At 41.2% G+C, this 14,068-nt stretch overlaps 1 protein-coding gene across 2 annotated transcripts in view; it reads right to left on the bottom strand.

Moving 5' to 3' along the window:
* tdrd7a (tudor domain containing 7 a) overlaps positions 1-14,068 on the bottom strand; it is a 29,595-nt gene that overhangs the window by 14,104 nt on the left and 1,423 nt on the right. Inside the window, exons 2-10 of one of the 2 annotated variants that reach the window (XM_034079696.2) lie at positions 13,190-13,408; positions 6,097-6,241; positions 5,758-5,890; positions 5,334-5,462; positions 5,118-5,155; positions 3,211-3,263; positions 2,896-3,066; positions 1,092-1,862; positions 598-794 (exon numbers count right to left, since the gene is read on the bottom strand). In XM_034079696.2, the coding sequence (XP_033935587.1) occupies positions 598-794; positions 1,092-1,862; positions 2,896-3,066; positions 3,211-3,263; positions 5,118-5,155; positions 5,334-5,462; positions 5,758-5,890; positions 6,097-6,241; positions 13,190-13,393 (1,841 nt within the window). In that variant the 5' untranslated portion in view covers positions 13,394-13,408. The remainder of the gene's footprint in view (positions 1-597; positions 795-1,091; positions 1,863-2,895; positions 3,067-3,210; positions 3,264-5,117; positions 5,156-5,333; positions 5,463-5,757; positions 5,891-6,096; positions 6,242-13,189; positions 13,409-14,068) is intronic. The other variant, XM_034079751.2, reaches the window with a different exon arrangement.

A 14,068-nucleotide genomic window follows, 5' to 3' on the forward strand; every position in this document is an offset into this window, starting at 1 on the left:
CGGCAGTTGCACTCCCACTTGCAGCCATGCTTCTTGTTTTCTCACCTGCTCTTGCAGCTAGCGCGTGCACGAGAGAGGGGAGGGACTTAGAACGTGCTTGAGAGGGGCGGGACTGCAGGCACGGCTGCAGTGCAGGGAGTGGAAGCAGAGCGCTGAACACACACGGCTCTTATTAAAACGGCGCTATCTCACCGGAGTACTTTTCCCCGTCATTCTTAAAGTACCGATACTAATGAAACGGAGGAATCGTAACGTTTATAACGGCATGGTATCGTGGTACCTTTCAAGTATCGGTACACTTACCAATTGGCAGTAGTTTAAACATTAAACACTAGCAGACATGCTAGTGTCTTTTCCTGAGTTTTGCAACGGTTCACAATCAAATACAACTGAGCAAGCAATATTCCTATATTGTTGGTACAACATATGGTTTACTGACACCTACATGATCTGTAAGGTAATATTTTTCATTCAAAATAAACTTCAAAAAGCTTTAATTTATTATTTAAGGTCTTGCCATTGGCTGATGAACGACTCTTCTGTTGTGTGTACTGTTATTAGCTCCAGGAAAGGATATTGCCAACTTGTGCGTCTCACCTTAACGTAACAACATTGCTGCCTTTGGCCTCAGTGACGAGCACAGAAGGGTACTGTTCCGCTGGAAGAAGCAGACCTTGAGGCACCGCAGACCCCAGGACCTTCAGACCAGAGGGAAGGAGACGGTGTCTACACTGCTGGCTTTCCTGGCTGTCTGCGGCTTTTATGTCGGCTTTACTGGAGTAATACAGGATGGCCTGAGAACAGAAGAGTACATCAACAACAAACACAAGAATGTATACCGTTTTTCAAGAATATCAGTGGGAGGAAGGATGTCTAACATCTCCCTTAATAATACAAGGTAATGGCAGAAATTAAATCATTATTTCTGTTGGAAACAATCCACATTTTATCCACACCAATAAATCAGGTTAGTGATGAGTTATTCCACGCCTTCAAGGTTCACTTCTCAGTAGTGAGAGAGCATTAACTGAGGACTAAATAATTATGCACTACTCTTGAGGATTTACTTATATTGTACATTGTGTACTTACCTTCTTCTTGTCATGTGGAACAGGGTACTCCACAGTACATATATCCAGCAGAAGAGACAAGTTGTTCAGAACCTGTTCGGGGAATGGCGTCTTGTATGTGTCCATCAAGAGTTTGGGCAGAGCGTGGGCCCACAGACCTTGACTGTACTTTAACAGAAGCTCCTTTATTCTCTGACGCACCTCAGCAGGCACAACATCAGCAGAAGCTTTCGAGGCAGGGCAAGGAACAGGTTCAGAGTTAGGGGCGAAGGTGACCTTTAAAAGGGGTAAAATGTCAGGGCCAGGATGGAGGGAAGAAGCTGATGGAGGAGCTTTAGTGGATGCCAGGCAAGTCCAGGTAGGGGCGAAGGAACGAGTGTTTTGGATGTGGGTAGTTGTAGGAAGGTTGTGATTATCTTCACCATCATTGGGATTGACTAGATTAACAAAGGGCTGCAAATGTGGAGCAAGTGCTGGGTTGCGGGCGGGACTGCGCAATGTGACTGAAGACAATGGTTTACATGGAGAGAAAGTGACAGTTTGTGGAGGAAAAAGGAAGGTGGGCTTAGCTAAGGGGGAAAGACTGGGTTTAGGGACAGGGATAGGACAGCGGGGGGTTGAGGAAGTTGTGTCGGATGTTGGGGGACAGGTAGAAACAGGTTTGGTGATACTTCTTGAATCGGTGGGTGGTGCTGGAGCCCCATTGGTCATGCTACTTTTACGAACAGTACTAGTCTTAGGGGGCAGAGGAGGGTAGACGAGGCGGTCCGATCGGCTGGGAGATTTTTCCACCTGTGAGGACCAGACGGGAGACAGAACGAGGAGGAAGGACATTTTACCAGTTCCTATTCAAGTTTTGTCTAGGTATTGAGAATACTTTTGATGGACCCATGTATTCGCAGTTTTAGCAAGTATAATAAACTAAAAAAGTAGACCAAAATAGCATCAGATAATTTCACCCTTCCCCAAAAAGGCCAGATGAACATTTGTATAGTCCTCAAACAATACTCACAAGTAGAGATGCACGATATTGTTTTTTTGAAACCGATACCGATAACTTCCTGCTTCTCAAGACCGATACCCGATAATAATATAATATATATATTAAATGTACCTGTAGTTTTTGCACACCTGGTGGTAAAAAAAAGACTAGTAGTGAGCAAATGACATGAGCATTACTACTATGAACAAAACAAAGCCAAGAACAGTTTTGACTCTCGTCAAGCGCCATCATTTCTATGATGAAGTTAGAGATCGTTTTAGCCCTGAGGTCGTCTCTGGCAAACTTCTTGCCTTTTTCAAAAGCCTCGTCGATAGGTAAAAGCTCCGGTGCCTTTTTCCCTCCTCGTGGAACTTCTGCATTGCATTTGTTAATACAAATAGCAAGCGAACTATCTAACTCTGAAACTTTGAAATAGTCCCATACTACCGACGACATGTTTGTTTACTGTCCTGGCTTCACAGCCGCACACCATTTACGTCACAGCCAGGCATGAGTTAGGGAGCGCTGGATTTGTGAAAAACTCCCCTCTTCCTAAACCACTAATACCACAGTACTGGCAAAACGGGAGGAGCCGAGTGAAAAACAAGCACCCCTCATTCCAATCCACCCACTGCAGTATTTTTTTCTTTTCTTTTTACCCAAAAAATGTATTTTATATTATCGGGGCTATTAATACTTTTATCGGGTTTATCGGGATGACGTCATAATTCCTAATATCGGACCGATAATTATCGGGCCGATAATTATCGTGCACCACTACTCACAATGCTTTATTTACTGTATAATTATTTGTACATGAACAAATAAGAGTGACTGACTCACCAAAGCGATGTGGGTCCACTTTTCCAGATCTATGAGCACCTGAGGGTGGAGCGTCTGACTGAACATATCGCTGTAGACGGCTGATAGTTTAGACAGCCACAATCCACTGAAGTACATCATCAGGAGTTCAGTTATTCTGCTCTGCATCAGCTCCACGTCATACAGACCGGACTGCATGGGGAGATTTCACATTGATCACTACTTTGATTTAGTCACAATAACAGGCAGATACATTTTATGAATTAAGGTTTCATTGATAAATCTAAGCAGTTATGTTATGTTGGGGATAAATGAGACAGTAAGTATATTTTGTACCTTGGGTTGACCAAGGCTGGAGACCTTTTCAGGAGGCTTTGCTGTGAAATGTTCTGCAAAGGGAGAAGAAAAGGTTAAGTGCTGATATTTGTAAACGGTTTGGGGCAGATTCTGCAGGATTTGCTTAGTCTGGTCAAATGATCAAATCATGATTCAATGATCAATGATTTTTGTTTTGGCAGTGTTGCCTAACGTTGATGGTATACATTTGTCTGCAATACTGTACAGGTGGTGGGGAAGGGATCAACTGTGTGTTTCAACAGTGACAAGACAACATGACATCTAAAAGGCCCTGACACACCAAGCCGATTTCAGCCGTCGATGAGAGTCCTGTCGCCCTGGTCAGATTAGTGTCCCGCATCATCGTGTCTTTTCGGCCGTGCCGACACCTTCCGCTGCTGATTGACCAAGTTGAATCGGCAGCTGAGGCTGTCGGCAAAATAAATCACTCCGATTGGCTGTTCAGCTGAGCGAATCAGTGCATGAGAAGCGAAACGGAAGTGAGGTACGCAAACAAACGATTAGGCACACACAGACGGCTATTCTTTTTCATTTACATTATATAATGCTGGGTAGCTTGTGAAATTCACCATGGGAACAATAACATTTTATCTTAACCTATAATAACACATGATAAACTATTTCTTGATTATAGTTTAGTATTCTGAATCTTCAGATACTAAAGTTATCAAATAAATGTAGCGCAATATAAAGTAAACTATTTACCTGAATGGGAGTGGAGCAGTACAGTACTTAAGTAAATGCACTTTGTTACTGTCTACCGCTGTTCATTGTTCAAGATTGAAATGTAAATTTGCAAGACGGTTTCTGCCCCTCTATTCACATGTAACCTTTCATACGTGAGGTTGGCTTCATTCTCCCATTATCCTCCACAATCTGCCTAGAAGTATTTTAATGTTGTAGCTGTTCAAGATGGTCATTTTAGGGTGCGTTCACACCTGCCTTGTATAGTCCGGTTGAATCGAACCCTGGTGCCTTTAGCCGCTTGGTGCGGTTCATTTGGGTCGGTGTGAACACAATCCGAGACCTCTTAAGTGAACTAAACAACCGGACTCGGACTCGGTTCCAGATGAGAACCAATAAGAAAATGCCGGGTACCCATACAAAATACACAATTTCGGTTCTGCTTAACGGTTCCTAAATGCGGTAGACCCTGTATTCCACCGGGTCCATCTGCGCCGCGGCGACCCGGTGGAATACAGCCAGGGTAAGGGCGGACTGGCCATCTGTGTGTTCTGGAGAATGACAGAACGGCCGGCTCGGTACACTGACCGCCCGTGTTGTGTCAAATGATGCACCCCCGTCGTAAAATGCACCCCCTGGCCTGCCGTAAAAAGCGCCCCCCCAAAAAATATGCTTCTATTAATCCCACCCTCAAGCACTATACCCTCCACACTGGAGGGTATGTAAACAATACATTGTAAAGCACAAGTACAAGCAAAAGTATACAGACAGGACGTCACAATTAAATAAAAACATATTAAATAAAAAATTAACTGAAAAATAAATGACGAATGAATGCAAAATCCATTGCGACTGTTTGGCCAAGACACAGGAGACATGAGGCGACACAACAGTCGGGTCCGTCGGGACGTGTTCTTTAGTGTCAGTTTGGTGTGTCAGGGCCTTTAGCTTCTCAGTTGAATGTTTTTATTTTAAATCAAATCACTATCAGTTTTATTGGAAACAATTTATTTCTGTGCTTATGGCTGACCAAAAAAAGAAGAAGGTAAAAACAGACATATGAAATAAGATGACGGTTTTTCCATTATAAAAATGAGTTTGCTCTATAAATAATATCACTGAATTACCAGTGTTTTTGCTAAAAGGGAATCAATAAACGTTGTGAAATTGATAAGGACAAACACCAAGCAGGTCCAACTTACCACTGGGCTTCTGAACGTTTGCCAAGTTCTTCTCTTTCCTGTTGGCAACAGAACAGTCTATTGAGCATTTTGTACACTAACAAAGCTGTAAATCAAAACAATAAATATAATAAAAGAGCTGCCCTGAGCAATATTTTAGTAAAGGGTAGTAGACAAACAGTTGTAAGCATGCTAAGCTATGGTGGGAAAGGGGATGGTCCACGTGTGTATGTTCACCTGTCAGGCACCAAACAATGTTCTATAGCTGTTCGAGGGGCTGGTTGGTAAGTCGGTTGAGGAGCATGATGAAAAACGGTTTGTCTGTATGGGACAGGGACGTGAGAGCTGAAGCTTCGGCCCAATTGCCTGATGTTTGGGGAGAACACAAGCAGATACTTTGGTTTATTCACTTTGGAAATCACTTAAACATGATGCCTTGAAAAAAACATTATATTCTTCGAAGCATGAGATTCAAAGAGTGCTTTTTACAGAAAGCAACCAACACTTTGGATTTCCAAGAACTGAAATTAAATAACTGACAAAAATGTAATAATAATGCTGCTTTTTAGTGGCTAGACAATGTATAATCAATGTTGCCCCATAACGCTGTAAGTGCAGCCACTGCTCATCATTATTGATTTAATCTGTTATTGTTTAATACCTGTAGTCTCCTGAGGCGCTGTAGCTTCCTGAGGCGCTGTAGCCTCCGTGGCCTGCAGCAGACCGAGAGCGGTTTGCTATCCAGCTAGAGGGACCACCAACTATGGGTTGGCGGAGACTAGAGCGTGGCCTCACTAAATACATGGACAGGGAGGTATAGGTTAGTTTAGGTTGATAAAAGGAGCAGAGACACAGAGAAAGCTTTGAAGAACTATATGGAATCACAAATAATGATTTACGAGGTTAATGTTTGCAACTCTCATCCCTTGTCTTGATAAAAAAACTCTTACTGCCAATATAAGAGGTCTGACATAAGAAACAAGCAACAAGCATCTCTTACCGTTGAGCATGTACGAGTTGGACGGTTTGAATCTCATCTTGCAGTTGACGAATTGGGAGCGGCCAGCCCTTTTGACGTTCTTCTGCTTGGCCACCAGCTCAGCAATGTGGGCCGTCTCTCCACACACTGCAGCAAAGCATTTCACCTAAAGAGCACATGCGTTGAAGTCTTATTATTCACAATGTGCTTTGTAAAAGTGAACTTTTGCCGCCGGTTTTTTCAGTTCTGTGTTGATGCTAGCCGACTGAGGCATCCCTAAACTGAGACTGTTTAGGGATGCAAATTAAACGTCAGGTAGGGCTGTACCCGAATATCCGAATATTCGTTCATTGGAGTACTATTTGGGTTTCAATTTCGTTATTCGGATATTTGTTTTTTTTCGCACTGCAGCTGCCAAATAGAATTTATTGAAAACTCCACAGGGCTCAACGCTAATTTTTAAAAGTGGTTGCCAGGCTGGCAACCAGGCATCAGCTTTTGGTTGCCAAAACGGAAAATACGGTTGCCATCTTTAGTCACCTTGTATTTTAAATAATTAAGATACTATACAGTTATACAGTGGACCAACATTCCACAGGCCACAATCAACAACCTGATCAACTCTATGTGAAGGAGATGTGTTGCACTGCGTGAGGCAAATGGTGGTCACACCAGATACTGACTGGTTTTCGGACCCCCCCAGACCCCCCCAATAAAGCAAAACTGCATGTTTCAGAGTGGCCTTTTATTATGGCCAGCCTAAGGCACACCTGTGCAATAATCATGCTGTCTAATCAGCATCTTGATATGCCACACCTGTGAGGTGGGATGGATTATCTCGGCAAAGGAGAAGTGCTCACTATCACAGATTTTTTCAGATTTGTGAACAATATTTGAGAGAAATGGTTATTTTGTGTATATAGAAAATGTTTTAGATCTTTGAGTTCATCTCATGAAAAATGGGAGCAAAAACAAAAGTGTTGCCTTTATATTTTTGTTCAGTGTATTTATGTTAAAAACTGGTTGCCACTGATGGCAACCAAAGGCCAAGAAGTGGTTGACATTTTTTCTGAATGGTTGCCAATGGCAACCTGGCAACCCTTACTGTTGAGCCCTGCTCCAATATCAACGTAAGAGCTTGTGCCTGTTCGGGGGTTTCTAACAGTTAACCCTCTGGAGTCGGTGGACGAGCCGGCACGTCCAGGTGCGCATAATTTTACGTAATTAATCATATATTTTTTATTATAAGGAGTAGAATCATGATTCAGATATCTGCGGAATCGCTGGAAGGGTAGCTTTCCAGCGGTATCTCCTGTGAGACTGTAACCAGGGCACAGCAGCCAATATGGCCGCTCAAAGCAGCTTGACTTTACACTGTATGGGATTGGTGGATTCGTGTGTCCGTCAAGGAAATCTCGGCCGGCAGCCATCATGGTCTGAAATGACCAATGGACATCGAGAAATCACTAAGGACCAAGTAAAAAAAACATAAACCACGTGTCTCCCATCAGTTTACGTCTGTGTGGAGAGAGAGAGAGACAGAGAAAATGGCTAAATAAAACTTTACAGTTGCCGACTTCACTAGAGATTTTTTTCGCTAGCAGCAGTGAAGATAGAGCCTCAGAAGTTCAGAACCTGAAGTCTTCAACTCTTCTGAAGAAGAAGAACACAAAGACATCAACAAGGATCCATTTGGACATGGGTAAGTGTAAATATTACAGTAATAGTGTACTGGCAATGTGTGGGGAATACCGCGAAAATGAACAATAGGTTTATTGATATATATTTGTTATCGATAGTCATGAACTTTTTCTTTGGACAAAATAGACTCCATTAGCAAATGTTTACTGTGTTAACGTTATTTTGGTGTGTAAAAGTGAGATTACATGTGTAGATGATTAAATTAATCATTTATTCGTCCCACAACGGAGACATTTACAGTGACATGTTTTTACCATCGATTATTTTATCATACTGTTCTGTACAGATGAGACTTTGTCATAGATTTATTTCTGTGTGCCTGTTATTATTTTACCGTCCTGTACAGATGAGACTTTTTAATCAGATGTAGCCTATGTGTGTCTGATTTTATACTGAATGTAAAGTAACTGGAAATACCTCTCTGTGTGTGTGTGTGTGTGTGTGTGTGTGTGTGTGTGTGTGTGTGTGTGTGTGTGTGTGTGTGTGTGTGTGTGTGTGTGTGTGTGTGTGTGTGTGTGTGTGTGTGTGTGTGTGTGTGTGTGTGTGTGAGAGAGAGAGATCGAGAGAGACTCCTTTTCCAACCTCCCAAACCTTCTTTTTATGTGCCAGTTGAGTAGCACTTGAAATGTTTTTGCTCTATGAAGCCTGATGTACTTATATGATTCTGTTTTCTTCAAGTTTGTATTTTGTTGGTCGAACGCACTTATTGTAAGTCGCTTTGGATAAAAGCGTCAGCTAAATGCAATGTAATGTAATGTGTGCATTGTTATTTGTGCTTGAGCAACATTTTACTTGAACTTTATTTCAATGAAATTAGTTGTAATTATTGTCCTACATTTTTATTTGTTTTACAGAGAGGTTTCACAGCTGTCTGGGCCTAGTGGCCCACAGGCGGCGTTTATCCAGCAGCCACAACATCCATCTGTGCCGGCCCCCAGGTCAAGATTTACTGTGGCTCAAGGGCCTTCACCAGAGCCATCACCACCAAGGACCAGCAGACCAGCATCACTACAGCTGCCTGCACCTCCATTTGCCACCAGGTCAAGATACACCTCAGCACAAAGGCTCCACCACAGCCATCACCTTCAACCCAGCCAGCAAGGAGGTCTCGTGGTGGTCTCGTATAGCACTTGTACACCCCACCTACACAGCAGCCCATGCACCATCACCCCCACCTACACAGCAGCCAGACCCATTGTCTTGGAAGACAGACAAAGACCTTGACACTGTCTTGACATTTATAATGAATAGTTGGTTGAAAGTTCTGATGTTCAATATTGTAAATAGTTAGATTTTCCAGTTTCTTATATTTATATAAATAGTTATAAATAAAACATATTTATAATAAATTGTTGGTTGAAAAAAAAGGTTGAATGCTCAATTTGTATTTTTACACATCACATGAACCTTGGTATGTAATATGAAGTCATTATTCAGTCCTAATGTATCTCAGTCCCTGCTGTGGTGAAATTTGTGATAAACACCTGTTTTACTCAAAATTCGAATTACATTTTTTTCATTTTAGACATGAATTACTAATTTATATACAGTGTAATTCAAATATTTCACTGCTTTTGTGATCCTAAGACTTTGGTAACCAAATCTAAAACACCAAAACATTTCGATCACATGAGTAAATTTGTGTTTTCACAAGAGTTTTGAAGATTTTCCGAAAATCGGATGTAACATTTTAAGCTTTTGAGCTACTTATCTCATCAAACAGTGCTCTAAGGTGAGTAATTTGCATATATAGCAATACCAGAGATTGTCCTGAACATTTTGATATTTAACACATGGGGTGCCATGTTAGAAGAAATACATTTAAATGGGGATTTAAGAAAACATCAAAAATTCGAGAAAATACCCTTAGACTCCAGAGGGTTAAAGAGCCTGTGACACGAGTTTCCCCCATCATCCAAACCCATCAATTTGAGTAAATATTGTCCCCTTGAAAACTGTTACTGAACTGATTTTGGATATTTGTACTTTGATAACAATTAATCTGCCCTTCAATGTTGACCATATTCTGAATCTTCTTGGGCATTCTTCAAATCCCGCCAAATTATGTGTGATGTCATTGCGGGGCAAGCGCTCCAGCTGCACCGTTCAGGATCCCAGCATCTGCATGTAAACGCACGATGGCGCACACAGCAGCAAGCGATGACAGTTTAATTTTGTCAGAGTTTAAAATCGATTAATCGGCAGCCCTGGCGAAAAATAATTGATTATTCGACCGACCAAAAAAAAACATAAATAATAAAAAAAGATATATATAAATAAAATTGATTTTTAAAAATAATATTCGATTATGGAGACTGTAGGGAATATTTGAATAATCGAATAATCGCTGGCATCCCTAGTTTATATTGGCATTATATTGAGAGGTGCCGCCAGTGACGCGTCCTAAATCCAGGAAGTAAGCTGCTGGTTCCCTCGACAAAAAGCAATGGGATTTCTCCACAGGGTTTTGGAAAATAGCTGGAAATAAGGTCTGTGGAAAACTAACCTGTTTGATAAATGCACGTTTTGTTCAGCCGGATAATCTCCACATGTCTACCCTACTTTTATAATTTTCAAATCATAAATCTAATCGATAGATTATTAAAAGGGTTTTAGGACGCGTCACTGCAAGCCAACTCCATCGATCAAGCTGGCTGAAACTTTATCTCCCTCTTCTTCTCATGCTCCCCGTCACTCTCCTTTAACTCCTCTGGTGACTTTCTTTTATTTGAAGATTCAGGGTTCTTACACCTTTTCCAAAGTCAAATTCAAGCACTTCTCAAGCATTTTTAAGGTGCATTTTCCAGCAGCTTACAGCTGTTGTAAATTACATATTTATATACACATACTCAAATGATTATTTCCCTACCTCACATTAAATCAGATGTTCTTTATGCTATAAACAACCACATGTGTGTTTCGTGATAGCCTTCTACACGAGGATGACAAATTAAAGAAAAGAAAACTAAGTTTAATATTTCAAAATTAGTGATCTGTACGTAGACTAGGCCTCCCATATAACCTGTCTGAGCCAATATAAAACAATCAGCCAAATAACTTTTCAATACATTATTGATTAATTGTTGAGGTACTTTTAGGTTGGTAGTGAATGCAAGTCAGAGGTACATGGTGTACTTCTACTCCACTGCAGTTCAGAGGTACATGTGTACTTCTACTCCACTACAGTTCAGAGGTACATGGTGTACTTCTACTGTAGTACAGTTCAGAGGTACATGGTGTACTTCTACTCCACTACAGTTCAGAGGTACATGGTGTACTTCTACTCCTCTACAGTTCAGAGGTAAATGGTGTACTTCTACTGCACTACATGTATTTAACACCTTTAGTTACTTCACAGATGTGGATGAATGATGTGAAATATAACCAAGTGTTGAATCAGACTTTAGTTCCACCTGGAGTAAATCCACCAGCTACCCTGCAGTATACAAAGTACTTCAAACTAGCTGCACCTTTACCAGCTTTGAGAACACTTTCATGATCAATCATTATAAAACATATCATATATATTATTCTGAGATGGACCAATCTGCACAACGACTACTTGTACTGTCTTTCACTATATTTTGATGAGAATACTTTTCTACTTTCACTTGAGGAACATTTTGAATGCAGGACTTTTACTGTAACAGAGTATTCCTACACTCTGGTACTTCTACTTTTACTAAGTACAAGATCTGAGTACTTCTACTTTTACTCAAGTACAAGACCTGAGTACTTCTACTTTTACTCAAGTACAAGATCTGAGTACTTCTACTTTTACTCAAGTACAAGATCTGAGTACTTCTACTTTTACTCAAGTACACAATCGGAGTACTTCTACTTTTACTCAAGTACAAGATCTGAGTACTTCTACTTTTACTCAAGTACAAGATCTGAGTACTTCTACTTTTACTAAGTACAAGATCTGAGTACTTATAATTTCACTACAAGATCTGAGTACTTCTACTTTTACTCAAGTACAAGATCTGAGTACTTCTACTTTTACTCAAGTACAATATCTGAGTACTTCTACTTTTACTCAAGTACAATATCTGAGTACTTCTACTTTTACTCAAGTACAAGATCTGAGTACTTCTACTTTTACTCAAGAACAAGATCTGAGTACTTCTACTTTTACTCAAGAACAAGATCTGAGTACTTCTACTTTTACTCAAGCTAATTTACAGATGGCCCTGAGCCCAATAGAGATTGCCCTGAAAAATGTGTGCGGACGAAATGGCACGAAGGGTTTGGGGGGCCTCCCTCTGCCTAGAACATTTAGATTTGTGCAGGTCTTAGAATGCTGTCTGGTGCATTCTCTAGACTGAATTATAAGATGAACCACCACAATAGTATATTGTACAATTTCAATTTTATTCTGAATTTCACTTGTTTGTTTGTTCTTGTTTGTGTTTGCTCGCTTGCATGCCCTGTATAGCTATAAGAAACACTTAAGTTGTTGGTCAAGACACTTTCCATCTGATGAAGGCAAATGCCTTCCCAGATGGAAAAAAGTAGAAAACATTACATTCAGTTATAACTGCCAAAACAAACATTATTTACACTAGTATGGCCCCTGTTAAAAATGTTTGTAATGTAAGTTGGTCGAACGAATGCCTCCTCATCCGAAAGCTGACCCGAGCAGCAGTCGAGAGGAGCCGAGCGCATCCTCGAAGCACACAAAATGGCGACGTCAGAATTCCCGTTAGCCGGCAAATCTAAATCTCTTCGGTCAAAATAATTTCCCTTTAGCGCAATACTGCTTCAGTTGCACCACTTATGTGACAGACAAGAAGAGTATGTGACAGACAAGAATAGTCAATTCTAATGTCTAACACTTAATGTGGAGAAAGAGATGTCCTGTATGGGTTGATTGTGCGTTGATCTGTTGGTAATGCCTCGGGGTTCCGGTAAACAAATGCATAATGCTGCGCTATACTTTGTGGCCTCACCCAGTTGCATAGCGACACTTATTGTTTAGGTGTCTTTTAATAAGCAGGTAGTCATATCATTAGCTAGAACTAACTGGATCTGATCGATATGGACATAACGAGAGAGATCAGCTGCTGCTGACGAGTCGACACGAAGCTCTGCATGATCACATGCAGCGGTGAGCGGACAAAACACACACTTCAGGTTAGAATATCACACGTAGCTATTTTAATTACCTCTCAAACTACCTAAACTAGTTATAGATATGTTTAGTTTTACTGTCGGGTCACTCATTACTGGATCCGCGAGCTGCATGATACTGGCATAATAGATTGCCCGATCGGGCAACCAGCAGGTGAGGCTTCATTGCCCGAGCTAAATACTAGATGGCCCCGGGCCATCGGGCAGTCCTTAATGTCGAGCCCTGCATTGTTTAGTTAGTTCCAAGTGGTGCAGTTTGAGAATGTACAAATGTCCTCACCTCTCCCATGCGGTAATCCATGCGGACGACCGAGGGGATGCTCGTGAGGTAGTCTTCCAGTTTGGAGTAGCCCAGCTTCCTCAGCGGGATGCTCTCTCCGCACAGCGACCGGTACTCTACCTGCAGGGTGCTAAAAGACACCCCGTGTTTGCTGGACTGAAGTACAGACCGCAACATTTTCTTAATGGACTCGCTGTCTGACATCCTGATAGATTCACACTGAAACATAAACAAAATAAACATTAAACTGGAATATACTTTCCCTAATGGCAGAGGTGGGAAGTAACTAAGTACATTTACTCAGCTTTAGCTACTCTTAACAAAATAAATCATTACAAATTAAACTAGTGATCAGTGGACTATCTCTTTAACACAAGTAACAAAAAGTAAATCAGAACTTTGTCTAATACAATAAAATGCTATTTGATGCAACAATATAATCTAGAAATGTCACATGTATAAACACATTTACACACGAAAAAGGCAATTTGTCTGCACATTGATAACTTTTACTTGTTATACTTTAAGTTACATTTTTCTGAGAATATTCTATTACTTTTGAAATTTGAACGCAGGACCTTTACTTGTGGTTACGTATTTTTGACAATAATTCAGGGTTGCCAACGCTCACGCATCTGGCGTGTGACACACGCTTTCACTCTCAATCTCACGCTGCCCAAACTATTCTCACGCCAAAACAAGATGAACCAGTGATCGTTTTTGGTTGGTTATTTACAATGTTGAGTTGACAGCTGCTCAAGCTGTCGATCCGCTCCCTCCCCACCACTCTTAACAACGTTAACAGACAGCAGAGCAGTGGGAGCCGGTTGGTCAATCCCCGACCCATATTGCGCATGCGCAGATCTAAGATCCAGTAGA

Source organism: Pseudochaenichthys georgianus, chromosome 1 (genome assembly GCF_902827115.2).
Source record: "Pseudochaenichthys georgianus chromosome 1, fPseGeo1.2, whole genome shotgun sequence".
Classification (NCBI taxonomy): domain Eukaryota; kingdom Metazoa; phylum Chordata; class Actinopteri; order Perciformes; family Channichthyidae; genus Pseudochaenichthys; species Pseudochaenichthys georgianus.